Source organism: Anomalospiza imberbis, chromosome 1, assembly GCF_031753505.1.
Source record: "Anomalospiza imberbis isolate Cuckoo-Finch-1a 21T00152 chromosome 1, ASM3175350v1, whole genome shotgun sequence".
NCBI lineage: Eukaryota > Metazoa > Chordata > Aves > Passeriformes > Viduidae > Anomalospiza > Anomalospiza imberbis.
The window spans coordinates 151820501-151846122 of NC_089681.1; the positions used below are offsets into that span (position 1 = coordinate 151820501).

At 70.3% G+C, this 25622-nt stretch overlaps 4 protein-coding genes and 1 long non-coding RNA gene across 5 annotated transcripts; 4 read left to right on the forward strand and 1 right to left on the reverse strand.

The window, feature by feature from the left end:
- Positions 1–397: 397 nt before the first annotated feature.
- LOC137465133 (uncharacterized) lies at positions 398–1411 on the forward strand. The gene is made up of 3 exons (XR_010994566.1): positions 398–837; positions 931–1011; positions 1319–1411. It is a non-coding gene; the product is annotated as an uncharacterized lncRNA (long non-coding RNA).
- On the forward strand, positions 1410–18949 carry LOC137473308 (zinc finger protein Xfin-like). The gene is made up of 8 exons (XM_068189214.1): positions 1410–2959; positions 3173–3367; positions 5687–5814; positions 6405–6542; positions 12524–13087; positions 13807–13918; positions 14191–14304; positions 14848–18949. The coding sequence occupies exons 1-8, from the start codon at positions 1600–1602 to the stop codon at positions 17820–17822; spliced, it is 5586 nt and encodes a 1861-aa protein (XP_068045315.1). The 5' UTR covers positions 1410–1599; the 3' UTR covers positions 17823–18949.
- Positions 4452–5357, forward strand: LRRC61 (leucine rich repeat containing 61). Its single transcript, XM_068176817.1, has one exon. It carries the CDS (start codon positions 4508–4510, stop codon positions 5351–5353), a length of 846 nt encoding a protein of 281 aa, XP_068032918.1. The 5' UTR covers positions 4452–4507; the 3' UTR covers positions 5354–5357.
- On the reverse strand, positions 6162–8506 carry RARRES2 (retinoic acid receptor responder 2). Its single transcript, XM_068176856.1, has 5 exons — positions 8318–8506; positions 7183–7284; positions 6588–6692; positions 6401–6514; positions 6162–6307 (listed from the first exon to the last, which is right to left on the reverse strand). The coding sequence occupies exons 1-4, from the start codon at positions 8489–8491 to the stop codon at positions 6401–6403; spliced, it is 495 nt and encodes a 164-aa protein (XP_068032957.1). The 5' UTR covers positions 8492–8506; the 3' UTR covers positions 6162–6307.
- Positions 18522–25262, forward strand: LOC137473427 (zinc finger protein 747-like). Its single transcript, XM_068189245.1, has 5 exons — positions 18522–18597; positions 19989–20144; positions 21233–21328; positions 21516–22370; positions 25156–25262. Exons 1-5 carry the CDS (start codon positions 18522–18524, stop codon positions 25260–25262), a joined length of 1290 nt encoding a protein of 429 aa, XP_068045346.1.
- Positions 25263–25622: the final 360 nt, after the last annotated feature.

Genomic DNA, 25622 nt, shown 5'->3' on the forward strand with positions numbered 1-25622 from the left:
CCCGGCGGGGCGGACACGGGGGTGCGGACACGGGGGTGCGGACACGGGGGGGCGGTCCCGGCGGGGCGGACACGGGGGGGCGGACACGGGGGGGCGGTCCCGGCGGGGCGGGGGGACCGGCGGGGCGGGGGGACCGGCGGCCACCGCGGGGGGCGGGGCGCGGTGGCGGCGGCGGAGCCGGTGGGGCCGGGGCAGCCCCGAGGCCACGGGTACGGGCGGGACCGAGACCGGACCGCGATCGCGACCGGGATCGCGACCGGGATCGGGCTCGGGAGGGGCAGGAAGGGCGGGGGGACCGGCGGGGAGGGGCAGGATGGGAGGGCGGGGACGGGAAGGGGGGCACGGAGGGGACAGCGGGGGAACAAAAACGGCTTGTGGGGGGACGAAGGGGGACTGAGGGGGCTGGGGGTGCGAAAAGGGCTTGGGTGGGGGTTAGGGGGGGCCCAGGGGGGACGGAGAACGGGGTGAGGTGGCCGTAAGCTCCTGGGGGACCAGGACGGGGACGCCACTCCGCGGGAACCCCGCGGACCACCCCAGAGCCCCAAAGAATCCCACGAGACCCCCCCGGATCCCTGCGAACCCTGCCTGACCCCTCTGGATCCCCCCGGACTCTCCCTGAACCCCTCCAGACCCCCCCGGACCCACCAGGCAGGAGAGTGTCTGCCTCCACCGTGCCCTGGGTACGTGCCCGGGGGTCCCGGGGATCCCGAGCCCCCCGGCGTGCAGGGGGTCCCTAGCTCGGGTCTGGGGGGCTCACCCCGTGCACCCCCACCGCAGGTCCCCCCGTGGCCAGGACGGAGCCAGAGGAGATGGAAGCACCGGGATGCACCGGCTCAGGTGGGGACCGGGAGATTCTGGGGGGGGCCCGGGGGTGAGCGGGGCCACCCCTGAGCCGGGGAGGGACCTGTCTGTGCCTCTTTGTTCCCCCAGCGTGGCTGGTGGTCCCCAAGGCGGAGGTGACCCCCGAGGATGACAGGGATGATCCAGGGGACGCAGAGCTCCACGACTCAGGTGAGGGACAGTCACACCGGCCGTGCCAGGCCTCTCCCGGGAATGCTGGGGCCCCGCGGTCACTGTCACCCTGTCCTGGGCCTGGTGGCAGTACTGGGTCCTTGGGGGATGGTCACCGTGTCCCCAGGGCCAGCGGCTGTGCCAGGTCCTTGAAGTGACGGTCACCAGGTCCCTGGTGCCGTTGGCCTTGATGGTCACCGTGTCCGGTGCCAGCGGCAGCTCCATGCCCTTGGGTGACAGTTCCCGTGTCCCGGTGGCTGTGCCGGGACACCCTGACGTTGGCATGTCCCCTCCCGTGTCCCTGCAGGGCAGTGGCTGGTGCGGAAGGTGAAGGTGGAGGAGGAGGATGAGGCCGAGGCCTGGGCAGCCGCAGCCGGAACCGGGGCCCCGCTGGCTCCGCAGCCCCTGCCCGGCGCCTTCCCCCCGGACCCCGCCGGGACACCGGGGTGCGCCGACGCCTGCAAAGCGGAGGAGCCGTGCCCGGAGGTGCTGGGATACGGGGTGCTGCCGGCCTGGGGGCCGGGGCCGCGCCTGGACGGCATCGGGATCGGCTTCGAGGTCGGGATCGGCGCCGGCACGGGCGCGGGGATGAGCCCCGGCCCCGCCGGGTGCGGGCACTGCCCGCAGCCCGGCCCGCGGCCCTTCTGCTGCCCGCAGTGCGGGAAGGCCTTCGGGAAGAAGGCGCACCTGACGCGGCACCTGCGGGTGCACACGGGCGAGCGGCCCTTCCCCTGCCCGCACTGCGGCCGCCGCTTCCGGCAGCGCATCCACCTGCGCTCCCACCTGCGCACGCACACCGGCGAGCGGCCCTACCCCTGCCCGCGCTGCGCCCGCCGCTTCCGCAAGAAAACCCACCTGGACCGGCACCTGCGCACGCACACCGGCGAGCGCCCGCACCCCTGCCCGCGCTGCGCCCGCCGCTTCGCCCACCGCCAGCACCTCCTGCGGCACCTGCGTCTGCACGGGGACCCCGCGCCCGGGCACGGACACCGCGACGGGGACGGGCACGGGGACGAGCCTGCCGAGGAGAAGCCGCTGCCCTGCCCGGGCTGCGAGATCGGCCTCACCTGGAAGCAGAACCCGGCATCGCAGCTGGGGCTGCACGCGGGACCGATGCCGGGGGCTGGGAATGGACACCTGGATGAGCACCCGGACGGGGGCAGGGAGGTCCCTGCCGAGGAGAAGCTGCTCATTTGCACCCAGTGCGGGATGAGCCGCACCTGGAAGCAGAACTCGTCACCACACCTGTGGCAACACCTGGAGAACCAAGCCCTCGGCTGTGCCCAGGACCCCCAGCAGCCCCCACAGGAGCCTGGAGACCAGGACCCCCAGCACCCCTCAGAGGTGCCCACGGCCGAGCGCCCCTTCATCCAGGACACCCAGCTGCTGTCACAGGTGCCCAGTGCCAACTGCAGCCGCAGCTGCGCCCAGGACCCCCCGCCCCTCCTGCAGCCCCCGCAAGTGCCCGGTGCCCAGGACCACCAGCACCGGCCACAGGTGCCCAGGGCCAAAAGCGGCCAGGGCTGTGCCCAGGACCCCCAGGACCCCTCACAGGTGCCCCCTGCCCAGCGGCCCTTCACCTGCCCACAGTGCGGGCGCGGATTCGGGCGCAAGGCACACCTGGCGCGGCACCTGCTGGTGCACTCGGGCACCCGGCCCCACGCCTGCGCCCGCTGCGGCCGCCGCTTCAGCTCCAAGACCAACCTGGGCCGGCACCAGGCCGTGCACACGGGGCTGCGGCCCCACCGCTGCACCCGCTGCGGCCGGGGCTTCACCCGCAAAACTCACCTGGAGCGCCACGAGCGCACCCACAGCACCGGCAGCGGCGCCGGGACAGGCACGGGGACGGGCACGGCCACCACCGGTGCGGGGATGGGCACAGCCGCCGCTGCCACTGGCACCGGCATCACTGGGTCCCAGCTGAGCTGGCCAGAGCCCCCCACCCTCTGCCCCTGAATGCCAGAGGTGCCAGGGGCTCCGGTGGGTGCCGATGGTGAATCCTTGGCACTGCGGTGTCAGGATGTGCTCGGAGGTGCCATGGGCCCTGATGGCTGCTGGCGGCGAGTCCTGGCACCGGGATGTGCCGGGATCCCCAGCGGCTGCCAGTGGCACATCCCTGGCACCCTGCGCCGGGGTGTGCTGGATGTGCCCGTGCCTGCAGCGGTGCCGGTGGTGACCCCTCAGCCCTGGGATGTGCCGGAAGGCGCCAGGATGCGCCGGTGCCGCATCCTGAGCAGCGGGATGTGTCGGGGGCCCCGGCAGGGGGATCCTACAGGACCCCGGGCCGCTCTGCCACCGGCAGCGGCGCAGGAGCAGCCGCCGGAGCGGTGTGGCCGGTGGCGCTGGAAAGCCCCCGGTGAGGGACACGGGGGGATGCCAGGCCGGGGACAGGAGGGGGTGTCCCCACCGCGGCGCCGCCGTGGGCAGGAGACAGCGAGAGCGAAGTGCCAATAAAGCCGTTTTTATGGAATTTCCCGGGAATCGCGGGAATCGCGGGCCGGGGGCGCGGGGGGCGTGGCCCGGAGGAGGGGGCGTGGCCAAGCCAGGGGGCGCGGTAGGGGCGTGGGCTTATAGTGGGCGGAGCACCGTCCCCATGGCAACGGGGGCGTGGTCTCGTCTCCATGGCAACGGGGGGCGTGGCCTCGGGGGCCGCCGGGAGCCGCCGTGCGGTGAGAGTGGGGGGGGGGGGAGCGGGTATTTGGGGAATTTGGGGGGACCTGGGAGGCATCGGGGGGTGGAGAGGGGCGGGTGGAATGGAGGGGCTCCGGCGGGGGTCACGGGGGCACCGGGAGGGCAACAGAAGGGTCTGGGAGCAGCCGGGGAGGAACGGGGTGGGGGGGGGGCTATGAGGTCGGGGGCTGGGTCCCGGGGCTCTGGGGGTGTAACGGGGGCACGGACGGGGGGAATGGGGAGGCCTGGGGGCACCGGGGGATGGAACACGGTGGGTGTGGGGGCTGTTGGGGTGAGGGCCAGTTGGGCTGTGGGGGGCTCCCCGTGGGCTCTGGACCTGTCCCTGTACCCCAGGTTCCCCCCAGATATGACCCCCCCGTGTCCCCTGACCCCACCAATGCCCTTTGGGTCCTACACGTGTCCCCACACCCCCAAGACACCCCCAGATGTTTCCCACATGTGTTTCTTCCGCACCCCAGTTCCCACCCAGCTGTGTCCCACACATGTGCCCGCACCCCAGGCCACCCCATAGCCAGCGTGTCCATCCACAGTCGTTCCCCAGGGCCACCCGCAGCCCCTTTCCCTGCTCAGGACCCCCCACGGGATGGAGGGTCGTGGGGAGGAGGAGGTGACACCCCCAGCTGTGCCCCACATCTCCTTGTGCTCCTCACCCCCTGACACGTGTCCCCTGTGCCCCAGACATGCCCCCTGTGTGCCCCACTCGCACACCACAGTGTCCCCACGCCCCAGGGCACCCCACAGGCCGCCCCGGGGGGTCCCCGGTGCCACCCCAGCCCCTTTGTCCCCCCAGGACCTCCCCGCAGGGATGGAGGGGCGCGGGGAGGAGGCACCAGAGCCGGAGGTGTCGGAGCCATCGGAGGAGGAGGAGGAGGAGGAGGAGGAGGAGGAGGAGCAGGATGAAGGCTCCGGGGTGCGGGTGACGCCGGCGCTGCTGAAGGCCACCACAGGCGAGTTCTCGCTGGAGTCCATCCTGCTGCTGCGGCTGCGCGGCCGCGGCATCGCCCACCTGGGCTGCCTGGCCGACTGCTCCAACCTGGAGTGGCTGGACCTGTCCGGCAACGCCATCGCGGGGCTGGCGCCGCTGGCCACGCTGCGCGCCCTGGCCGTGCTCAACCTGGCCGGCAACCGCGTGGCCAGCGTGGAGCCGCTGCGGGGCTGCCACAGCCTGCGCCAGCTCAACCTGGCCGGGAACCGCCTGCGCAGCCTGCGCCGGCTGCGCTGCCTGCAGGGGCTGCGGCACCTGGAGAGCCTGCGCCTGTGGGACCCGCTGGGCAACCTGGGCAACCCCCTGTGCGCCGCGCCCGCCTACCGCACCGCGCTGGCCGCCATGCTGCCCGGCCTCAAGGCCATCGACGGGCAGCGTGTGGCCGGCCGCGGCAGCGAGCTCTTCCGCCTGTGCCGCGAGCTGGACGCCGCGCTGGACGGCGAGAACGCGCCCGCCGCCGCGCCCGCGGAGCCGCCGCAGCCCTGGGTGCAGGCCGGCTTCTGGGAGGCGCGGCCCGCGCGGCGCAGCGCCGTGCTGGAGGAGGCCACGCGGCAGCTGGGCCAGGCCCTGCGCGAGTGCCGCGAGCTCGGCCGCCGCGCCGACGACTCCATCGCCCAGGCCCAGCGTGCGCTCGGCCGCCGCCACCTCGGCGACTTCGGCTTCTGAGCGCTACGGGCTGGGAGAGACCGCGTCGGGGCCGGGAGACCCCCCCAGAGGCGCCACGGCCTGTACTGTCTGAGCTGTGGCACCCCAAAGATGGGAATGGAGAGCCCCCCAAAGCCACCACAGCCCAAAGCCACCGTCATCCGAGCCACAGGCCCCCGGAAACGGGGCCAGGAGAACCCCCAGAGCCACACCAGCCTGTGGGACCACAAAACCAGGGCTGGGGTATCCCCAGAGCCATCATTAGTCCAGCTCCTCCATCTTCCGAACTGTGGGACCCCAAAAACAGGTCTAGGAGCCCCTCAGTGCCACCCCTGCCCAACTTCATTTTCTTAGCCATGGCAGCCCAGAAACGGATCCAGGAAAACCCCCAGAGGCCACTCTGTCACCGTGAGACCCCCCGAGCCACCACAAGCCTGTCTCCTTCCTCCTCTGAGCCGTGGGACCCCCGCACTGGAGCCAGGGTATCCCCAGAGCCACCCCAGCCCAGCACAGGATCCCCAGGGAGCACCAGAGGAGCCGTGGGGAGCCCAGCCTCAGCTCTGGGACACGGCAGGGACAGGGGCCATGGTGGCACTGTGCATTAAACATGTCCCACCCTCCAGTGTCCCTCTGTCCTGCGGCCACAGGGGTCCCTCCACTGCTCAGCCCGCACCCATCGCGTCCCTGTCTTTCCCCCCTGGGGACAAGAGGTGACACAGGCAGTGGTGACATGGAGCCCACTCCCCACCCGCCGTGTCCCAGTCTCTCGTCCCTGGGGACAACGGGGGGATGACGTGGGTGGTGCCAGGTGGGAATAAGAGCCGTGAGAGCGGAGCCAGCGCTGGGTTTACTGGGGAGCGGGGACAGGCGGGAGCGGGGGACACATCCGGGACCCTCCTTGGTCACACGGGGCTGGGGGGTGACAAGCGGGGCAGGCCGGGACCGCCGTGGCAGCGTCCATCGGTGCTGTGGTGCCTGGAAGGGGGACATGGCGTGGGGGCTGTGATGGGATCCCTGTGTCCCTCTGTCCCCATCCCGGGGTGTCCCCAGGGGTGTCCCCGTACCCACCTAGGCTGGCAGCCCCCGGGAGAAGGCGAACATTCCGGGCAGGTACGGCGTGTCGCCCCCTTTCCCGGCCTCCTCCACCGCCCGGCACTCGGCTTCGTCCCGCTGCCGGATCTCCTGCGGGCACAGCAGGGGCTGGCACCGGGTGGGGACACAGCGGGGACACATGGGGGACACCGGGGGCACTCACCTTGACGGCCAGGTGGTGGCTGGGGCCGCAGTTGTGGTACTTGTCCAGCACCTTGGGGACATCACTGGTGTCGAACTTGTAGCAGGCCAGGCAGGTCGGCTTCCTCTGGGGACACGGTGGGATGTCACCCCCGGGAGCCCTGGGGACCCTCTGGCGCTGACCACCATCCCCTCTGCCCCACCCTGGCACCCGCAGCAGCATGGTGGGGGGACAGGGGGTCTGTGGGAAGCTGAGGGGCTGTGGGACCCCTGGGATGGGGCCCAAGGGGTGTGGAAAACCCAGGGATGGGCCCCAAGGGAGAGGGGACACCCAGGGATCAGCCCAAGGGATGAGGGACATTCAGAGATGGGACCCTATGGAGGGAATGGGATGTGCCACAAGGGAGAGGGGAAACCCAGGATAGGCCCCAGGGGAGTGGGCATGTGGCCCAAGCGAGAGGGACAGCTTGGAAAGTGTCCTGAGGGAGGGGACAACGCTCCAGGATGTGCCCAAGGGAGATGGGAACACCCTGGGATGTTTCCCCAGGGGAAAAGGGACACCCGATGTGCCCCAGGGGAGGAGGGACACCCCAGACCTGTCCCCAGGGTCCCCTCACCCGGTTCTCCAGCACGCGGCAGTGCCGCTGCGGCGCTCGCTTCCGGCACGTCGTCTGAGCCAGGCCCAGGCGGAGCTGCACGAACGTCCCCGAAGGGTCCTCCTGCGGGAACGGGGGTGGCGGGGCGTGCCAGGGCCCGGACTCCCCGGAGGGACCCCAGCCTCCAGAGCGACTCCCAGACCCCACAGATTCCCAGGGAATACAGCCCCCGGCAAGACCCCGAACCCCAGGAGTGACCCAAGCGCCCCCAGAGCAACCCCAAATCCTGGGGGGGACCCTGAACCCCACAGATGCCACGCCCTGAGAGGGACCCCAAAGCTCCCATAGGAACCCCAAATCCCAGGAGGGACCCTGAACCCTGGGAGGGATCCTGAATCCTGGAAATCCTCAGGTAAATCCATCCCAGGAATGACCCCAGGGTGGCTCCAGGATGGGCACGTGGCCTAAAGTGGAGGTCCCTGGAGTCCTGGCCCTTCCCAGACACGGGACAGTGTCCAGGGGCACCCCAGGATGGACCCGGCTCTGGGGGCACCGGGATCAGCTCGGATCTGTTAATGAATAACCGAGCTCAGCCCGGCCAGCAGGGACGGTCCCGGCGCACCCCGGGACACCCCGGTGCCCGCCTATTCCCTTTGGGACACCTGACCCCCTCCCCATTCCTGTGGCCATCCCGGATCCCAGTCCTGAACCCCGAATCCCAAATCCCAAGCACACCTGCTCGATGATCCTGTCCATCTCCCATTCCCTCTGGGACACCCCAATCCCCTCCCCAAGCCTCTCTGTTCCTTCTGGGACCCCCCAAGACCCTCCCCATTCCCACGGTCATCCCGGATCCTGAACCCCGAACCCCGATCCCGAATCCTGTTGCTCCCATGCTCGATGACCCCGTTCACCCCTGCTCCCTCCAGGACACCCCCCCTGACCCCCTCCCTGTTCTCATGGCCATCCTGGACCCCAAATCCTAGATCCCAGTCCCAATCCCTGCTCATCCCCTTCCACCGCTGCTCCCTCCGGACACTCCGTCCCCCTCCCCACTCCCCCTGGGACCCTAACCCCCTCCCCGAAGCCCCTCCCCATTCCCGTGGCCATCCCGGAGCCCGAGTCGCGGCTCCCGGTGCCGAATCCCGTTACTCACCCGTTCGGTGACCCCGTCCACCTCCCGCTCCTTGAAGAGGAAATGCACGTTGCTGCGCCCGTGGAAATATTCCAGCACATCCCGCACCACGCGCCGCTGGAGCGGGGACTGGCCCGCGGCCACCGCGGCCACCCCCAGGGCCAGCGGCAGCCACAGGGACACCGGGAGCCTCATCCCGCCGGGAACGGCCTCACGGATCCACGGGCCGCTGGCGTCGGGCTGGCATGAGCCGATTTCCTGGGATCTGCCCCCAAATCCGCCCCCGGGACGGCCCCGCGGGTGAACCCCCCCCACCCCGCGGGGCGCGGGAGGAGGGGCTGGGCTGGGATCGGGGAGAGACCCCGGGAATGGCGTCACGGGCTGCTGGGAATGCCATCCTGCCCTGGGAACACCCTGCAGCCCCGGGAACGGCTCCTGCCCCCGGCAACGGGCTGCAGTCCTCCGGGAATGGGCTCCTGCCCCCGGCAACGGGCTGCAGTCCTCCGGGAATGGGCTCCTGCCACCGGGAATGGGCTCCTGCCCCCGGGAACGGGCTGCAGTCCTCCGGGAATGGGCTCCTGCCACCGGGAATGGGCTCCTGCCCCCGGGAACGGGCTGCAGTCCTCCGGGAATGGGCTGCAGTCCTCCGGGAACGGGCTCCTGCCCCCGGGAATGGGCTCCTGCCCCCGGGAACGGGCTGCAGTCCTCCGGGAAAAGCCTCAGACCCCCGGGAATGGGCTCCTGCCCCCGGGAACGGGCTGCAGTCCTCCGGGAAAAGCCTCAGACCCCCGGGAATGGGCTCCTGCCCCCGGGAATGGGCTGCAGTCCTCCGGGAAAAGCCTCAGACCCCCGGGAATGGGCTCCTGCCCCCGGGAATGGGCTGCAGTCCTCCGGGAATGGGCTCCTGCCACCGGGAATGGGCTCCTGCCCCCGGGAACGGGCTGCAGTCCTCCGGGAAAAGCCTCAGACCCCCGGGAATGGGCTTCTGCCCCCGGGAATGGGCTGCAGGCTCCCGGGAATAGGCTGCAGTCCTCCGGGAATGGGCTCCTGCCACCGGGAATGGGCTTCTGCCCCCGGGAATGGGCTCCTGCCCCCGGGAATGGGCTGCAGTCCTCCGGGAATGGGCTCCTGCCCCCGGGAATGGGCTCCTGCCCCCGGGAATGGGCTGCAGTCCTCCGGGAATGGGCTTCTGCCACCGGGAACGGGCTGCAGTCCTCCGGGAATGGGCTCCTGCCCCCGGGAATGGGCTGCAGTCCTCCGGGAACAGCCTCAGACCCCCGGGAATGGGCTCCTGCCCCCGGGAACGGGCTGCAGTCCTCCGGGAATGGGCTCCTGCCCCCGGGAATGGGCTCCTGCCCCCGGGAATGGGCTGCAGTCCTCCGGGAACAGCCTCAGACCCCCGGGAATGGGCTCCTGCCCCCGGGAACGGGCTGCAGTCCTCTGGGAGCAAACTCCAGCCTCCGGGAATGGGCTCATGCTCCTGGGAACAACCGCCAGTCCCCCGGGGATGGCTTCATATCCCACCGGGAGTGACATCCTGCCCTCAGGATCGGGCTCCTGCCCCCGGGAATGGCTCCTGCCGCCCCAGTGTTGTCACGTCCCCCCGGGAATGACATCCTGCCCATAGGAAGAAGCTCCTGTCCCCCGGCAATGACTCCGGCCCCCCGGAACAGCCAGGAATGACCTCTGCCCCCCGGGAATGCGGTCCAGGGCCTGGGAACGGCCTGCCGCTCTTCCCGGCTGTCCTTGTCCGGCTGTCCCCTCCCGGAGCAGGAGTGGGGGGGAGGGAGGTGCTGAAGGCCGGGGGATGGGGGGGCGGCATCCGGAGGTGTGGGGGACACGGGGGACACCGGGGAGCACCGGGAGCCGTGGCTGGGGGACACTGGGGGACACTGGGGGACACTGGGGGACACTGGGGGACACTGGGGCTGTACTGGGGGACACTGGGGGACACTGGGGCTGTACTGGGGGACACTGGGGGACACTGGGGGACACTGGGGGACACTGGGGCTGTACTGGGGGATACTGGAGGACACTGGGGGACACTGGGGCTGTACTGGGGGACACTGGGGGACACTGGGGCTGTACTGGGGGACACTGGGGGACACTGGGGGACACTGGGGCTGTACTGGGGGACACGAAGGGACAGTGGGGGACACTGGGGCTGTACTGGGGGACACGAAGGGACAGTGGGGGACACTGGGGCTGTACTGGGGGACACGAAGGGACAGTGGGGCTGTACTGGGGGACACTGGGGGACACTGGGGGACACTGGGGCTGTACTGGGGGACACTGGGGGACACTGGGGCTGTACTGGGGGACACTGGGGGACACTGGGGGACACTGGGGCTGTACTGGGGGACACCGGGGGACACTGGGGGACACTGGGGCTGTACTGGGGGACACTGGGGGACACTGGGGCTGTACTGGGGGACACGAAGGGACACTGGGGCTGTACTGGGGGACACGAAGGGACAGTGGGGGACACTGGGGGACACTGCGGGACACTGGGGCTGTACTGGGGGACACTGCAGGACACTGGGGGACACTGGGGGACACGAAGGGACACTGCGGGACACTGGGGCTGTACTGGGGGACACGAAGGGACACTGGGGGACACTGGGGCTGTACTGGGGGACACGAAGGGACACTGCGGGACACTGGGGCTGTACTGGGGGACACTGCAGGACACTGGGGGACACTGGGGGACACGAAGGGACACTGCGGGACACTGGGGCTGTACTGGGGGATACGAAGGGACACTGGGGGGACACTGGGGGGACACTGGGGGACACTGGGGGACACTGGGGCTGTACTGGGGGACACGAAGGGACACTGGGGGGACACTGGGGGGACACTGGGGGACACGAAGGGACACTGGGGGTACACTGGGGGACACTGGGGGGACACTGGGGGGACACTGGGGGACACTGGGGGACACTGGGGCTGTACTGGGGGACACGAAGGGACACTGGAGGACACTGGGGCTGTACTGGGGGACACTGGGGGACACTGGGGCTGTACTGGGGGACACGAAGGGACACTGGGGGGACACTGGGGGACACTGGGGGACACTGGGGGACACTGGGGGGACACTGGGGGACACTGGGGCTGTACTGGGGGACACTGGGGGACACTGGGGGACACTGGGGCTGTACTGGGGGACACTGGGGGACACTGGGGGACACTGGGGCTGTACTGGGGGATACTGGGGGACACTGGGGGACACTGGGGGGACACTGGGGGGACACTGGGGGGACAGTGGGGGACACTGGGGGACACTGCGGGACACTGCGGGACACTGGGGGACACTGGGAGGGCGGGGTCTCTCCGGTCCCTCCCATCCCCTCGCGGCTGCGCTGTCCCGCGGCACCGACAGGGGGCGCTGCCCTCGGGCCCCGCCCCCCGACCCGGAACGGGGCGCGGCCGGACGCGGCCGTGGCTGACGCCACGACGTCACCGACGCGCTGACGTCACGGAGCGCGTGACGTCAGCGCGCCGCGGGGCAGCGGCCGCCCGTGAGTTTCCCCGGGAGGGTCCCGGGGGGCGCGGTCACGTGGCCCGGGGGCGGCCGGGGGGCTCGGCGGGGCTCGGGGTGCCAGGGCGAGTTTGGGGGGGTCTCCGGTCGTGCTTGGGGGTGTCAGGAGCTGTTGGAGTCTCGAGGGGGGACACCCGTGGCGGCGGCGGGTCCGGGGCTTCCGCAGGAGGGAGCCGGTGCTGGGGCGCACGGGGGTCACTCCGACCCCCCCGAGGCTCGGCCGGCACCGAGGACAGCCGGGATCCCCGAGCGCCGGGGGAGCCGGGCCCGGTGGCCCCGGGGCTGTTCCCGGCTCCCGGGGCTGTTCCCGGCTCCCGGGGCTATTCCCGGTTCTCCAGGCGCTGCTGTACCGGGGCTGTTCCCGGCTGATGAGGTGATTCCACGCCGGGGCTCCTCCCGAGCGCCAGGGCTATTCCTGACTGCCAAGGCGAGGCTGTGCCGGGGCTGTTCCCAGCTCCCGGGGCCATTCCTGGCAGGACGAGGCTGTAGCGGGGCCGTTCCCGGCTCCCGGGGCCGTTCCTGGCAGGACGAGGCTGTGCCAGGGCCGTTCCCGGCACCCGGGGCCGTTCCCGGCAGGACGAGGCTGTGCCGGGGCTGTTCCCGGCACCCGGGGCCGTTCCCGGCAGGACGAGGCTGTAGCGGGGCCGTTCCCGGCTCCCGGGGCCGTTCCTGGCAGGACGAGGCTGTAGCGGGGCCGTTCCCGGCTCCCGGGGCCGTTCCTGGCAGGACGAGGCTGTAGCGGGGCCGTTCCCGGCTCCCGGGGCCGTTCCCGGCTGGGCAGGCTGATGGCGTGCCGGGGCCGTTCCCGGCTCCCTGCTCCCGCCTGCCGCTCCCATCCCATCCCATCCCGAACTACAACTCCCAGCGCTCCCCAGCTCTCGCCGTTCACAGCCGGATCCGGCCCCGCTCGGCGCCTTCCGCACCCCAAATTCCGGGGGGAGGAGGAGGAGGAGGACGGGGGGGCCGAGGCCGCCGGAGCCGCTCCGGGACTGCCGCGCTCCTCCGGCCTGGTTCCCGCTGTCCTTCCCGCCCCATCCCCGCTGCCCTTCCCGTTCCCGCTCCCATCCCGGCTCTCCCGCTCTCCCAGGACCCCGCCGCGGCCATTTGAGGGACTCGGTGGCGGAAGGAGACCAGGAAAAGGCTGGGCAGAGGCCGGGAAAGAGCCGGGAAGCGGCTGGGAAAGAGCCCTCGAGGAGACCGGGAGGGGCCGGGAAGGGCCCGCGGGAGCGATGTCGGCGGGGGGAGCGCCCCAGGTACGCGGGGGATTCCGGGGGAACTCCCGGGGGGATCCCCCGCTCCGCCACCACCCCAGGGCGTTTGGGGGCATTCCTGGGGGGATTCCTGTGGCCGGGGGCTTTTCCGATGATTTTTTTCCTCAGCCCCTGCAGCCCCCCCAAGAGTTTTTCCGGGAAATCCGCGCATTGGGAAGTCCCGCAGCGCGGGGCGGCCCCCACCCGCCCCGGCTCTGCCTCCACCGGGCTCCGGGGGCTTGGGGACTCGAGAGGGATCCGGGAGGGCACGGGGCACTTGGGGGGATCAGTGTCCCCGGAAAAGCGGGACTGGCTCTTTGGGAAAGGTTCCTCCCTCGGTGCGGGTCCTGGCTGGAAAAGAAGCTGGTTTGCGGGGAGGGGACAGGGACCCGGTTTGGGGGTCAGGGATCTGGTCTGGAGGAGCACGGTGGGGCATCTGTATTGGGGGAACAAGGATCCTGTTTGGGGAGGAGGGATCTGCTGGGGAAGCAGAGATTTGGTTTGGGGGGGTGGGGGTGTGATTTGTGGGAGCAGGGATCTGGTTTGGGGAGCAGGGATGTGGGCTCCGTCCTGGAGCAAGGACGAATGGGATATTTGGGATGCAGGAATAGGGGCACGATTCCTGTCCTTGGCCTGTGGCCAAACCCAGGGAAAGGTCCCCAGACATCCCAAAATGACCCAAATGGCCCCAAAATGCCTCTGAGCCGCTGCCCCCTCCCCAGCCCGCCCATGCTCTGGATCTGCTGCCGTATTCCCGGCTGAGCCCGGCGCCGCCGCGGGCCGGATCCCAGCTGGATGCCGTCGGCGCCGAGATCCCCTCGGACCCCTGCACAGGTGAGGGGGGGACACCCTGGGGTGGGGGCCGGGGTGGAATTTTCTGCAGAGCTCGGTGCATTTTTGTGGGGACTTTGAACCGGGATGATGAAAGTGTTCTGGGGATTCCCGGGGATGGGAGAGGCTGCGGGGAGAAGCCGCAGCCCAGGATGGCTCCGTCCCAGCTCACCTGGAGCCTGGTTCTCAAGGAGCGGCTCCATACCCCGGTGCCAGAGCCCGGCTCTCCCAGGAGCAGCTCCGTCCCAGCTCTCCCGGTGCCCGTGTTCCCCCAGGGTACCGGTTCTTTAAGCCGGGGGGTTTGTTCGGGATGAAGCCGCCGGAGGAGCCGTTCGGAGCCGCGCGGACGGGCCCGGAGGAGTCCAAGGCCCTGGGCAGCCCCTGCGCTGGTGAGTCCGGATTTGTGGGACTGGGGGAGCAGCGGGATTGGGGCGCTCAGGGGAAAAGACGGGCTGGGATTCTTTGGGGGCATTCTGAGCCAGTTTAGAACTTTTTGGGGCCAGTTGAGGGCTGTTCTGAGCCACTTAGGGCCAGTTTAAAGACCTTTTTCAGCCATTTTGGGCCAGTTTTCAGCCATTTTGGGGCCGTTCTGTGCCAGTTCACAGCCATTTATGACCAGTTTATGGCAATTCTGAGCCAGTTCGTGGCTGTTGTGGGCCAGTTTTGAGAGCCAGTTTTGGCCATTTTAGACAAGTTTTTGCCATTCTGAGCCAGTTTGGACCATTTTGGACCTGGGTGTCACAAACTGGAGGGTTTGGGGTGTCACACACCAGGAGAGGCGTGGGGAACTGAGGCCTTTTGGGGTGTCCCAGGTCCCCATGGTTCAGTGAGGGGCCCACAAGGCAGGGGGGGGCAGGGCCTGGGTCCTCCCCACTCAGGACAGCCTGGGATTCTCCGGGAGCCGGGATAACGCCGGGATCTCTCCGGTGCAGTGGAGCCCGGGCGGGTGAGCAAGGTGGAACCCGAGGAGAAGCCCGGCATCGGCGCCGGCTCCCTGGAGCTGTTCCCGGCTGCGGGCGGCAGCTCCGGCCGCTGGTTCCCCGGCGGGCAGCGCGGCCCCGAGCCCCCCCGGGACCCCCCTGCCCCCCGCGCCGCCTGCTGGGGGGCCCAAGGGGGCGTCCCCGGCCCCTTCCGCTGCGCCCAGTGCGGGAAGGGCTTCCGGCAGAAGCAGAGCCTGGTGACGCACGAGCGCATCCACACCGGGGAGAAGCCGTTCCGCTGCGGGGACTGCGGCAAGAGCTTCAGCCAGCGGCCCAACCTGCTGACGCACCGGCGCGTGCACACGGGCGAGCGGCCCTTCCCCTGCGCCCAGTGCGGCAAGAGCTTCTCGCAGAAGGCCAACCTGCTGGCGCACCAGCGCATCCACGGCGCCCACCCCGAGGAGGGCAAGGCGCGGGCGCGGGCGCCGGCGCGGGGCTGCCCCGAGGACGCGCCCTTCGTGTGCCCCGAGTGCGGGAAGAGCTTCCGGCAGAAGCCCAACCTCATCACGCACCGGCGCATCCACACGGGCGAGCGGCCCTTCTCCTGCTTCCTGTGCGGCCGCAGCTTCAACCAGAAAACCAACCTGGTGACGCACTACCGGGTGCACACAGGTGAGCGGCCCTTCGCCTGCGCCCAGTGCGGCAAGCGCTTCACCCAGAAAACCAACCTGGTCACGCACCAGAGCACCCACACCGACCTGCGCCCCTTCCCCTGCGCCCAGTGCCACAAGTGCTTCAAGGACAAGGTGTCCCTCAAGGCCCACCAGAAGACGCACATCCCCCGCCAGCGCCGCTGCCCCGCGCGCGGCCCGGCCCCCGCCGCGCCCTTCGGGGCCGCGCCCGCCCTGCTGCCCCCCGCGCCCGCCCCGCAGGACCCCGCCCCCTTTGCCCCGCTCCCGCCCGCCCCGAAGCTCCCCGAGGGCGCCGAGCTGTTCCCGTGCCCCGAGAAGGGCTTCCCCCCCCCGCCCCCGGGTGAGCCCTCCTTCCCCTGCGCCCACTGCGGCGACGGCTTCTGCCCCAAGGTGCCCCTGCTGCGGCCCCCCGAGGCGCCCGCCGTGCCCTTTGCCCCCGGCCCACCCATCCTGGGGCCCCTGGGGGCGCAGCCGGGGCCGGGGGAAGCCGTGCTCTCCCCGGAAAAGCCCTTCATCTGCAATCAGTGCGGGAACAGCTTCGGGCTCTGGCTCGCCCTCGTCGCCCACCAGAAGAGCCACGCGGGGCACAAGCCGTGTCCCGGCGCTCCCCCCGCGGAGCCGGGCACTGAGCAGCCCCCCGGGTCCCCCCCGGCGCGGGCGGGCGAGGGCCGGCCCTGGCCGTGCCCCGAGTGCGGGCGGGGCCTGGCGCAGTGCGAGCGGCTGCCGCGGCACGGGCACGGCCCCGGCGGGCGCGGCCCCTTCCGCTGCGACACCTGCGGCAAGCGCTTCAGCCTCAAAACCAACCTGGCCACCCACCAGCGCATCCACACAGGTGAGCGGCCCTTCACCTGCGGCGTCTGCGGCCGCCGCTTCAACCAGAAGGGCAACCTGGTGACGCACTACCGGGTGCACACGGGCGAGCGCCCCTTCGCCTGCGCCCAGTGCGGGAAGCGCTTCGCGCAGAAGCCCAACCTGCTGGCACACCAGAAGACGCACCTGGGCCGCCAGCCCTTCACCTGCCTCGAGTGCCCCAAGCGCTTCAAGAGCAAACTGTCCCTGCGGGTGCACCAGCGGGTGCACACCGGGACCCCCGGCCCGGCCCCAGGCGCCCTGGACCCCGCCGGGAGCCCCTTCCCCTGCGCGCTCTGCGGGGAGGCCTGTGCGGAGCACGGGGGGCTCCGGCCGGGCCACGGCGGCGGCGAGCGGCCGCACGCCTGTGCCGAGCAGCTGCACACCTGTGCCAAGTGTCCCCACGCCTGCGCCGAGCGTCCCCACGCTTGTGCCGAGCGTCCCCACGGCTGCGCCGAGCGGCTCCACACCTGCACCGAGCAGCGCCGCACCTGCACGGAGCATCCCCACGCCTGCACGGAGCATCCCCACGCCTGCACGGAGCATCCCCACGCCTGTGAGCGACCACACACCTGTGGGCAGCCACAGCCCTGCGCCGAGCGGCCGCTGCCCTGCGCCGAGCGGCCGCTGCCCTGCGCTGAATGTCCCCACCCCTGCGAGCAGCCCCACGCCTGCACCAAGCGGCCCCACACGTGTGAGCAGCCCCACGCCTGCGCCGAGTGTCCCCACGGCTGCGCCGAGCATCCTCATGCCTGTGCTGAGCAGCCCCACCCCTGTGAGCGGCCTCACCCCTGTGAGCGGCCCCATGGCTGCGCCGAGTGTCCCCACGCGTGCGCCGAGTGTCCCCACGGCTGCGCCGAGCGGCCCCACACGTGCGCCGAGTGCGGGAAGCGGTTCCGGCAGAAGGTGAACCTGGCCGTGCACCTGCGGACGCACACCGGGGAGCGGCCGTTCCGCTGCGCCGACTGCGGCAAGGGCTTCAGCCAGAAGGCTCACCTGCTGCGGCACCGCCGCACCCACGGCTCCGGCCTGGCCCCCCCCTGTGCCGCCGGGGACCCGCTGGGCAAGGGCCCCGAGCCCCCCGCGCTGCTGCTGCCGCCCTGCTCCCGCGGGGCCCCCCCGGCGCGCCCCGACAGCCCCTCGGGCGCCGCCGACATCCTCCTGCAGCTGATGCAGGAGGAGCCCCCCCCAGGCCCCGGCGCCGCCCCGGCCCCCGTGCCCCCCTGTAAGTGCCCCGGGGGGGGCCCGAGCCCCCGGGCGCCGGGGCTGCCCCCCCCGTGCTGCTGCGCCGCCTGCCTGGCCCCCCGCCCTCCTGAGCCGCCCCGCGGGCAGCTCTGGGCCAAGGCCGGCGGCTGCGCTCGGGCCTTCGAGGAGAAGCGAGTGCCGGGGCCGCCCGAGCGGGAGTGCGGCGAGGAGAAACCGGCCCCGTGTCCCGGCTGCCTGTGAGCCCCGGGACCCGCCCCGGCTGCCTGTGCCCCCCACGCTGGGACCTGCGCTGAGACCCCCGCACCAGGACTTCCACCCTGCCCCGGCTGCCTGGGATCCCCCACACCGGGACCCCCACTGGGACACCCCCAGCAAGGACCGGCCCTCGGCTCCTGCGCTCCCCCACAGCGAGCCTGGAGGAGATGGAGCCGAGGGGACGGAGCCAAAGGGACGGAGCCAAGGGCTTGGTGCCAAGGTGACACCGCCAGCTGCATTCAGCACTGGGACTTGGAGGAGCTTCCAGCCGGGGCTGTGCGGAGCCAGGCTGGGACATGGCACACTTCTGGCTTGGGAAGACACCAAAGGGCTGGAGGAGACAGCGCTGGACCTGGATCTGTGTGTGGGCTCCGGCCACACACACCAGGAAGAGCTGGGCACGGTGGAGTTGCATCCACTGGAGCCAGACTTGGGACAAGAGGGGCCCTCAAGGGCTCCCTCTGCTTCCAGAACCTTCCAGCCTGTTCTGGACTGGATAGCATTCCCTAAGGACACGGCTGGGATGGGAGTGCTGGGCCCACCCTGCTGTGGGCGGACCTGGGTCTCAGTCCAGCTCCACATGGAGGAGTTGGGAGCACACTGGGAAAACAGCCAGGAAAAGGGCCTGGAAGGGCTCAGCTCTGCTTCCAGAAGGGCCCCGGAGACGCCTCGGGTGCCGGGGGGATGGGGGGCAGCTTGTGCTTCTGCTTGCTCTGGGTAACTGCGCGCTTTGGGACTCAATATTCCGGATTTGGGATGGGTGACGCTGGGGCGGCCGCTGGAGCCGGAGCTGGAGTCGTGGTGGTGGGGGCTGTGGGAGGCTCCAGCGGCACAGGGGTGCTTTGCTGGGGTTTGTGTGGCCTCTCCCTGTCCCCTCGGTGTGACAGAGCCAGGGATCCACGGTCTGAGGCGGAGCTTTGGCCACAGACACCGCTGGGAGCTGCCATTGCTTCATCCCAAAGGGAATCGGATCCTCCGACGGGACCGACACCGGGACAGCCACCCCCGGAGCCCTGGCTGGGCAGGGGGTCCCACTCCAGTCCCCCTCCCCCAGCTCTGCTCTCTGCAATTCTATTTTTTGAGGTTATTTAAAATAAAAGCTTCTGATGGCTCTGGGGCTCCAGGTGCTCTGTCTGGGGCTGGGGGGGACACAGGGGTCTCTCTGCAGTCCTGGCATGAGCCCCGGGAAAGGCTCTGCCCCCTAGCCCATGGCCAAGGGGCCACCAGGACAGTGCCAGTGCCTTCCAGTGTGCTCTGTGACCGCCAGGCCTCACCTGAACACCGGGTGAGAACTCGGGATTAGGGTGGCCACCAGGCCAGCCCCGGGGTCACTGTCACATCCACGGGGGTGGCACCAACGCCTCGGTGCTCCCTGGGGACAGACTGGGGGGGTGGGTCTCACACTGGGGAGACCGACTGGGGACCGACCGGGACACAGACACCCTGTGCCACGGGCCAGGCGTGTGGCTGGGGACACCCGGTGCCACCCGGCTGGGGTCTGGGAGGTTTGGGCACAGGGGCTGCAGGGTGTCCCTGTCCTGGGGCTGACACGCGGTGTGGGACCCTTCGGGCTGGTGTCCGCCGGTGTGGGAGCCTGCAGTGCGGGGCTCCCAGATCCCCGGAGTCACCCGGCCGGTTCCTCGGGATCTGGGGGGGGCGGCTCGGACGGGGTCCGTGTCCCCGAGGAGCCCCGTTTGGGGGGTGGGTGACGCTGTTTGGGCGAAGGGGACGGGATCCCGGGCCCACCGGGCACGGGGAAGGGGCCGGATCCCGGCCCCCACCGCTGCAGCCGCCGCCGCACCGCCAGAGCCCCTCCTCGCCCGGGGACCCCCCGGCGCCCCCAACACCCGGTTCCGGTGCTCTTCCCCCCTGCCGGTGCCGCTCCCCCAGCCCGGCCCCTTCCGCCGCCGCCATCGGCGCCGCCCGGCCATGCAGCTGGTGAGCCCGGGCCGTGCCCGGGGGCTCGGGAGGCAGCGGCCGCCGCGTCCTGCCCCGGGGCGAGGGGGGCTCCGGGGGTCCCTGCGGAGGGTGGGGGGGTCGGCGGGGCTGTCCCGACGCCTCCGGCGGGGATTAGCGGGGGCTCGGGCACCCAGAGCCCGGGGGAGCCCCTGGGCGTGCCCAGCGAGGGGCGGTGCCGCCGGCCCCCCTGAGCCCCCCGCTGTCCCTGCCAGGGGGTGCCCCCCGAGGTGACATTCGAGGAGGTGGCCGTGTATTTCTCCCCCGAGGAGTGGGCGGAGCTGGCGCCCTGGCAGCGGGCGCTGCACCGAGAGGTCATGTGCGACAACTACGACCTGGTGGCCAGCCTGGGTGAGGGGACGGGGCGTGGAGCTGGGGGTGCCCAGAGGTGGGGGTGTCACGGGGCTGGGGGTGCCCGGGGCTGGGGGTGCCCGGGGCTGGGCGTGCTCAGGGCTGGGGGTGCCCAGGGTTGGGGGTGTCACGGGCTCGGGGTGCCCAGTGCTGGGCGTGCTCAGGGCTGGGGGTGCCCAGGGTTGGGGGTGCCCAGAGCTGGGGGTGCCCAGTGCTGGGGGTGCCCAGGGCTGGGGGTGCCCAGTGCTGGGCGTGCTCAGGGCTGGGCGTGCTCGGGGCTGGGGGTTCCCAGGGCTGGGGGTGCCCAGTGCTGGGGGTGTCACGGGCTCGGGGTGCCCAGGGCTGGGGGTGCCCAGGGTTGGGTGTGCCCAGTGCTGGGCGTGCCAAGGGTTGGGGGTGTCACGGGCTCGGGGTGCCCAGTGCTGGGGGTGCCCAGGGTTGGGGGTGCCCAGGGTTGGGGGTGCCCAGGGCTGGGGGAGCCCAGGGCTGGGGGTGTCACGGGCTCGGGGTGCCCAGTGCTGGGGTGCCCAGGGTTGGGGGTGCCCAGGGTTGGGGGTGCCCAGTGCTGGGGGTGCTCAGGGCTGGGGATGCCACGGGGCTGGGGGTGCCCAGTGCTGGGGATGCTCAGGGCTGGGGATGCCACGGGGCTGGGGGTGCCCAGGGCTTGGGGTGCTCAGGGCTGGGGACAGAGCTGAGGGGAGCGGTTCAGAGGCTGAGCTGGGGGTCTGGAGGCTGAGCCTGGGTTTGGGGGGCCGGCTGGGGGTCTGAGGGCTCGGTCGGGGTTCAGAGGCTCAGCCAGGGGTCTGGGTACATGGTGGGGGTTCCGAGGCCGAGCTGTGGGTCCGGAGGCCGAGCCGGGGGTCTGCAGCACGATGGCCCAGCAGAGCTCACCCCCATCTCTGCGTGCGGAGCGGGGCTCGGGCGTGTCCCGGCTGCGAGGAATGCCGGCACCGGGTAGCCCGGCACCGGGTAGCCCGGCACCGGGTAGCCCGGCCCCGCCGCCCCCAGCACGGCCTAGTGACGATTGCCGGTGACCGTGACCCTCCCGGGCGTTGCGGGGGTCACTGAGGGCCCTCCCTCCCACACAGACCCCAACTCCAAGTTCACCCACATGAAGGAGGAGTCACACGGGGGGGTTCCCTGCGCGGGGGGGCACAGCGGAGATACCGACACCACCGACACCTGTGAGTGACCGGGGACACCCCGCGGGGACACCCTATGGGGTGGGGGGGTCGCTGTGGGACGAGGGGCTGGCCCTGGCCAGCGCCCCTGTGTGACACCCCCGGACTGGGTTGGGAGTCCCCCCACGGTGTCACGGGGCAGCGGGGCTGTGTCCAGCACTCTGCCACGGTGACACTCTGTTCTCAGCAGGTGCCTGGAGCGGTTCTGACAGCAAGGATGACACCGGGGGACGCTGGGAATCGGGGTCCGGTGTCCCCCGCTCCGGCTGCCGTGCCACTGAGCGGGGGGACCGTGCCTGGGCCGTGCCCCGGCGGGTGCCATCGGCGTCGGGGCCCCTCCTCGGCGGCAGCCGCGGGCTGAGCAGCGGGGCCGAGGCGCACCCGGGCCGGCCGTATCTGTGCGGCACCTGCGGCAAATCCTTCCGGCACCGCCGCAGCCTCCTGGCGCACAAGAAGCTGCGGCGGGGGAACCGGGCCCGGCACGGCTGCGCCGAGTGCGGCCGCAGCTTCTGCCTGCGCGGGGACCTGCTGCGGCACCGCGACACGCACCGGGCGCGGCCCCCGGGCCGCCGGCGCAGCCCGGGCGCGGCGGGGCCGGGCGAGGAGCGGCCCTTCGAGTGCGGGCGCTGCGGGCGCGGCTTCAGCTGGAGGGAGAGCCTGGAGCTGCACCTGCGGGGACACCGCGCCGCCGAGCGCGCCCACCCCTGCCCCGAGTGCGGCCGCGTGTTCCCGCACCGCGGGCACCTCCTGCTGCACCGCCGGGTGCACTCGGGCCAGCGGCCCTTCCCCTGCGCCCGCTGCGGCCGCGCCTTCGCCTCGCGGGCCAACCTCAGCTCCCACCGCAGGACGCGCCGGCACTGCCGGCCCCGCAGCCAGGGCCCCCGCGGGAACAGGGACAGCGACAGGGACCCCTGTGGGGACAGGGACAGCGACAGGGACAGGGACAGCGACAGGGACAGGGACAGGGACCCCTGTGGGGACAGGGACAGCGACAGGGATAGGGACCCCTGTGGGGACAGGGACAGCGACAGGGACAGGGACCCCTGTGGGGACAGGGACAGCGACAGGGACAGGGACCCCTGTGGGGACAGGGACAGCGACAGGGACAGGGACCCCTGTGGGGACAGGGACAGCGACAGGGACAGGGACCCCTGTGGGGACAGGGACAGCGACAGGGACCCCTGTGGGGACAGGGACAGAGACAGGGACAGGGACCCCCGCGGGGACAGAGACAGGGACAGGGACCCCCGCGGGGACAGGGACAGCGACAGGGACAGGGACCCCCGCGGGGACAGGGACAGCGACAGGGGCCCCCACGGGGACAGGGACAGGGATCCCTGTGGGGACAGGGACCCGCCTGGGGACAGGGACAGCAATAGGGACCTTCGCGGGAACAGGGACCCGCTCAGGGTCAGGGACCCCCGCGGGGACGGGGACTCGCTGAGGGATAGGGACATGGATAGGGACCCCTGCGGGGACAGGGATAGGGAGAGGGACGGGGATAGGGATGGGGACAGGAATGAGGACGGGGATAGAGATGGGGGTAGAGATGGGGATGGGGATAGGGAGCCCCATTGGGACAGGGACCCGCTCAGGGATAGAGATAGGGATGGTGATACAGTTAGGGACAGGGATAGGGAGCCCTGTGGGCGTGGGGACCCACTCAAGGACGGGGACAGGGATAGGGAGCCGCGTGGGGACGGGGAACCGCTCAAGGACAGGGAGCCCTGTGGGGACGGGGACCCACTCAAGGACAGGGATAGGGATAGGGAGCCCCGTGGGGACGGGGACCCACTCAAGGACAGGGACAGGGATAGGGAGCCCCGTGGGGACGGGGAACCGCTCAAGGACAGGGAGCCCAGTGGGGACGGGGACCCACTCAAGGACAGGGATAGGGATAGGGAGCCCCGTGGGGACGGGGACCCACTCAAGGACAGGGATAGGGATAGGGAGCCCCGTGGGGACGGGGACCCACTCAAGGACAGGGATAGGGATAGGGAGCCCCGTGGGGACGGGGACCCGCTCAGGGACAGGGACCTGCTCAAGGAGAGGCACCCCCGCAGGGATGGGGCCGTGCTTGGGGACAGGGACCCCCTCGAGCACAGGCACCTGCTCAGGGCTGGGGAACCCCTCGGGGACCGGGACCTCTCGGCGGGTGACCAGCAGTAGCCGCGGGACCGGGGTCGTCCCGGTGCTCCGGTGGAAGTCGGTGCCGGTGCTCCGGACCTCGCCGGTGCCGCGGCCACCCCGGGGCACCCCCGGAGCCACGAGCGCCTGGAGGCTTTTGGAACCCAGGGACTTCTCCGTGTGCCTTTAGACCTTGGGAAATCCCTCGGGATGTGACTCCGTGTTCCCTTTGGATCTTAGAGTATCTGGGATGTTTCCCCATGTCCCCCTGGACCTTGGAAAATCCCTCTGGGACGATTCTCCATGTGCCTTTTGCACCTCAGAAGGTCTCTCCAGGACACTTCTCCGTGTCCCTTTGGACCTTGAAATGTCCTCCAGTGCTTCCCAGTTCTCCCAGACCCTGGGAAATCCCTCTGGGATGGTTCTCCGCGTTCTCTTCAGACACTGAAGTACCTTTGGATCCTGGAATGTCCCTCCCGGGCATTTCCCAGTCCCTACGAGTTCCACCAGTGCCCCGCCCCGTCTTCGTATTTAAAACCAGAAGTTTTTAAAGTCTATTTATTTTAAGTTTTTTCTATGTCATTTATTATTCTTTCTGTTTTATTTTATTCTGTTTAAGTTATTCCAGTTGTTCTCTTCTGCTTACTCCGGTTCTCCTTCTCCATTCTGTTCTTCCTATTCCATTTAATTCCATTAATTTTCTATTTATTCCATTTAAATTTTATTTTAGGAGGGAGGGAGGGAGGGAGGAAGGAGACTCCTCTGGGCTCTTTGTCATGGTTGAACCATGACAGGGCTCTTGGGACAGTAGGAGCCACCACGTGTCCCCCCAGTGTCCCCCCTCCCCCAAATAAATAAACGCCAAAAATCCGAGTTAATGTGGAAATTAGTAAAAGCTGGGGAGGGGGGGGACAGCCACCGGGACGATCCACACACCTGGGGGCACCTGCAGCCCCGCAGCTGCCCCCAGTATGGCCCAGTCCATACAGGGAACCCCGGAGCCCCCCGGCGCGGGAGCTCCCCTCCCTTCCCAGTGAGCCGGGGGCTGCTCCGCACTGGGAGCACTGGGAATGTCCCCCAGCCGGATGTCACCGAGCAGGGGACAGATGGTGGCGTTCCCATGGGAATGGGGACAGACTCCCCACTCGCACTCCATCTGCCCACAGAGCCGGGAGGGAGGGAGGGCGGGACACGCTGGGGAAACTGGGACACCGCGGAACCAGGGAACTGTGGAGATGGGAAAACCCCCGGTGCCCCCAGCTCACCTGTCCCCCAAGGCCACCACTGACAGTGTCCCCAGGTGCCACATCCACACGGCTTTTAAGCCCCCCAAGGGCTGGGCAGCTCTTTCCAGGCGGAATATTCCCCAAACATTTCCAAAATCCTCCCTAATGCCCCGCTGGTGCTCCCTGAGGCTGCTCCCAGCACTCCCAGCCCGGCGCTCCCTGGCGGTGTCACCCTGTCACCTCCCTGCCACCCCCGGCTGTGACAACGCCGCGGCCCCGGTGGCTTTTTTGGGATGCCCCAGTACAACGTGCCGGGAGCACACGTGGAGGAGCCGCTGGAATCGGGGTCGGAAGGACGGGACACGGAGGGGGAGGCGCTGGGCCCGGTCCTTTGTGCTCGGGACTCAAATAACCGGGAAAATTCCCCAATTTCCCTTTGCGCTTTTTTTTTTTTTTTTTTTTTTTTTTTCCTTTCAGATAAGATCACGAGGCCGGGAGACATTTTCCCAATTAAATTCCTGAAATTAGACCGGAGCCGGGGGCGCGCGGGGGGTTGGGACGCTGAGGTGCCTTCAAGGGCGTGAGTCTGTGGGGCTAAATCTCCTTAGTGCCAAAAAATACGGGAATTCCATTCCTGGCGCTGAGCTCCGGAGGGAGGGAGAGGCTGGACGCGGCTCCCGCTGGGATCTGCGGGGCTCTGGCACCCGGGGCACCCTCGGGCTGCCCCAGGGGTGGGAGCCAGGCCCGGGAGGACGTTTCCTCCTTTTCCCCACATCCTCAGGGTCACACCGTGCCTCTGCCCCCACGGCAGCTTTCCCAAGGGAAACCCAGTTCTAAGGAAACGCCAGCAGTGTTACCAAAATCAGGGGAAATAAAACTCCTGAACGCCAGGGTAGCGTTAAGAAACAGGAATTCCGCTCCCTTGGTGCTAAGGAGGTTTATTT

Coding starts and splice junctions, on each gene's coding strand:
- LOC137473308 (XM_068189214.1), top strand. CDS start 1,600: ATGAGCCCCGGCCCCGCCGGGTGCGGGCACTGCCCGCAGCCCGGCCCG. Junction 3,368..5,686: donor GTGGCGCTGGAAAGCCCCCG/GTGAGGGACACG, acceptor TCATTTTCTTAG/CCATGGCAGCCCAGAAACGG. Junction 14,305..14,847: donor CCTGGGCAGCCCCTGCGCTG/GTGAGTCCGGAT, acceptor TCTCCGGTGCAG/TGGAGCCCGGGCGGGTGAGC.
- LRRC61 (XM_068176817.1), top strand. CDS start 4,508: ATGGAGGGGCGCGGGGAGGAGGCACCAGAGCCGGAGGTGTCGGAGCCA.
- RARRES2 (XM_068176856.1), bottom strand. CDS start 8,491: ATGAGGCTCCCGGTGTCCCTGTGGCTGCCGCTGGCCCTGGGGGTGGCC. Junction 7,285..8,317: donor TGGACGGGGTCACCGAACGG/GTGAGTAACGGG, acceptor CCGTTCCCGCAG/GAGGACCCTTCGGGGACGTT. Junction 6,515..6,587: donor GCCACCACCTGGCCGTCAAG/GTGAGTGCCCCC, acceptor CTGTGCCCGCAG/GAGATCCGGCAGCGGGACGA.
- LOC137473427 (XM_068189245.1), top strand. CDS start 18,522: ATGGGGGGCAGCTTGTGCTTCTGCTTGCTCTGGGTAACTGCGCGCTTT. Junction 20,145..21,232: donor CGACCTGGTGGCCAGCCTGG/GTGAGGGGACGG, acceptor CCTCCCACACAG/ACCCCAACTCCAAGTTCACC. Junction 22,371..25,155: donor CGACAGGGACAGGGACCCCT/GTGGGGACAGGG, acceptor TTTTCCTTTCAG/ATAAGATCACGAGGCCGGGA.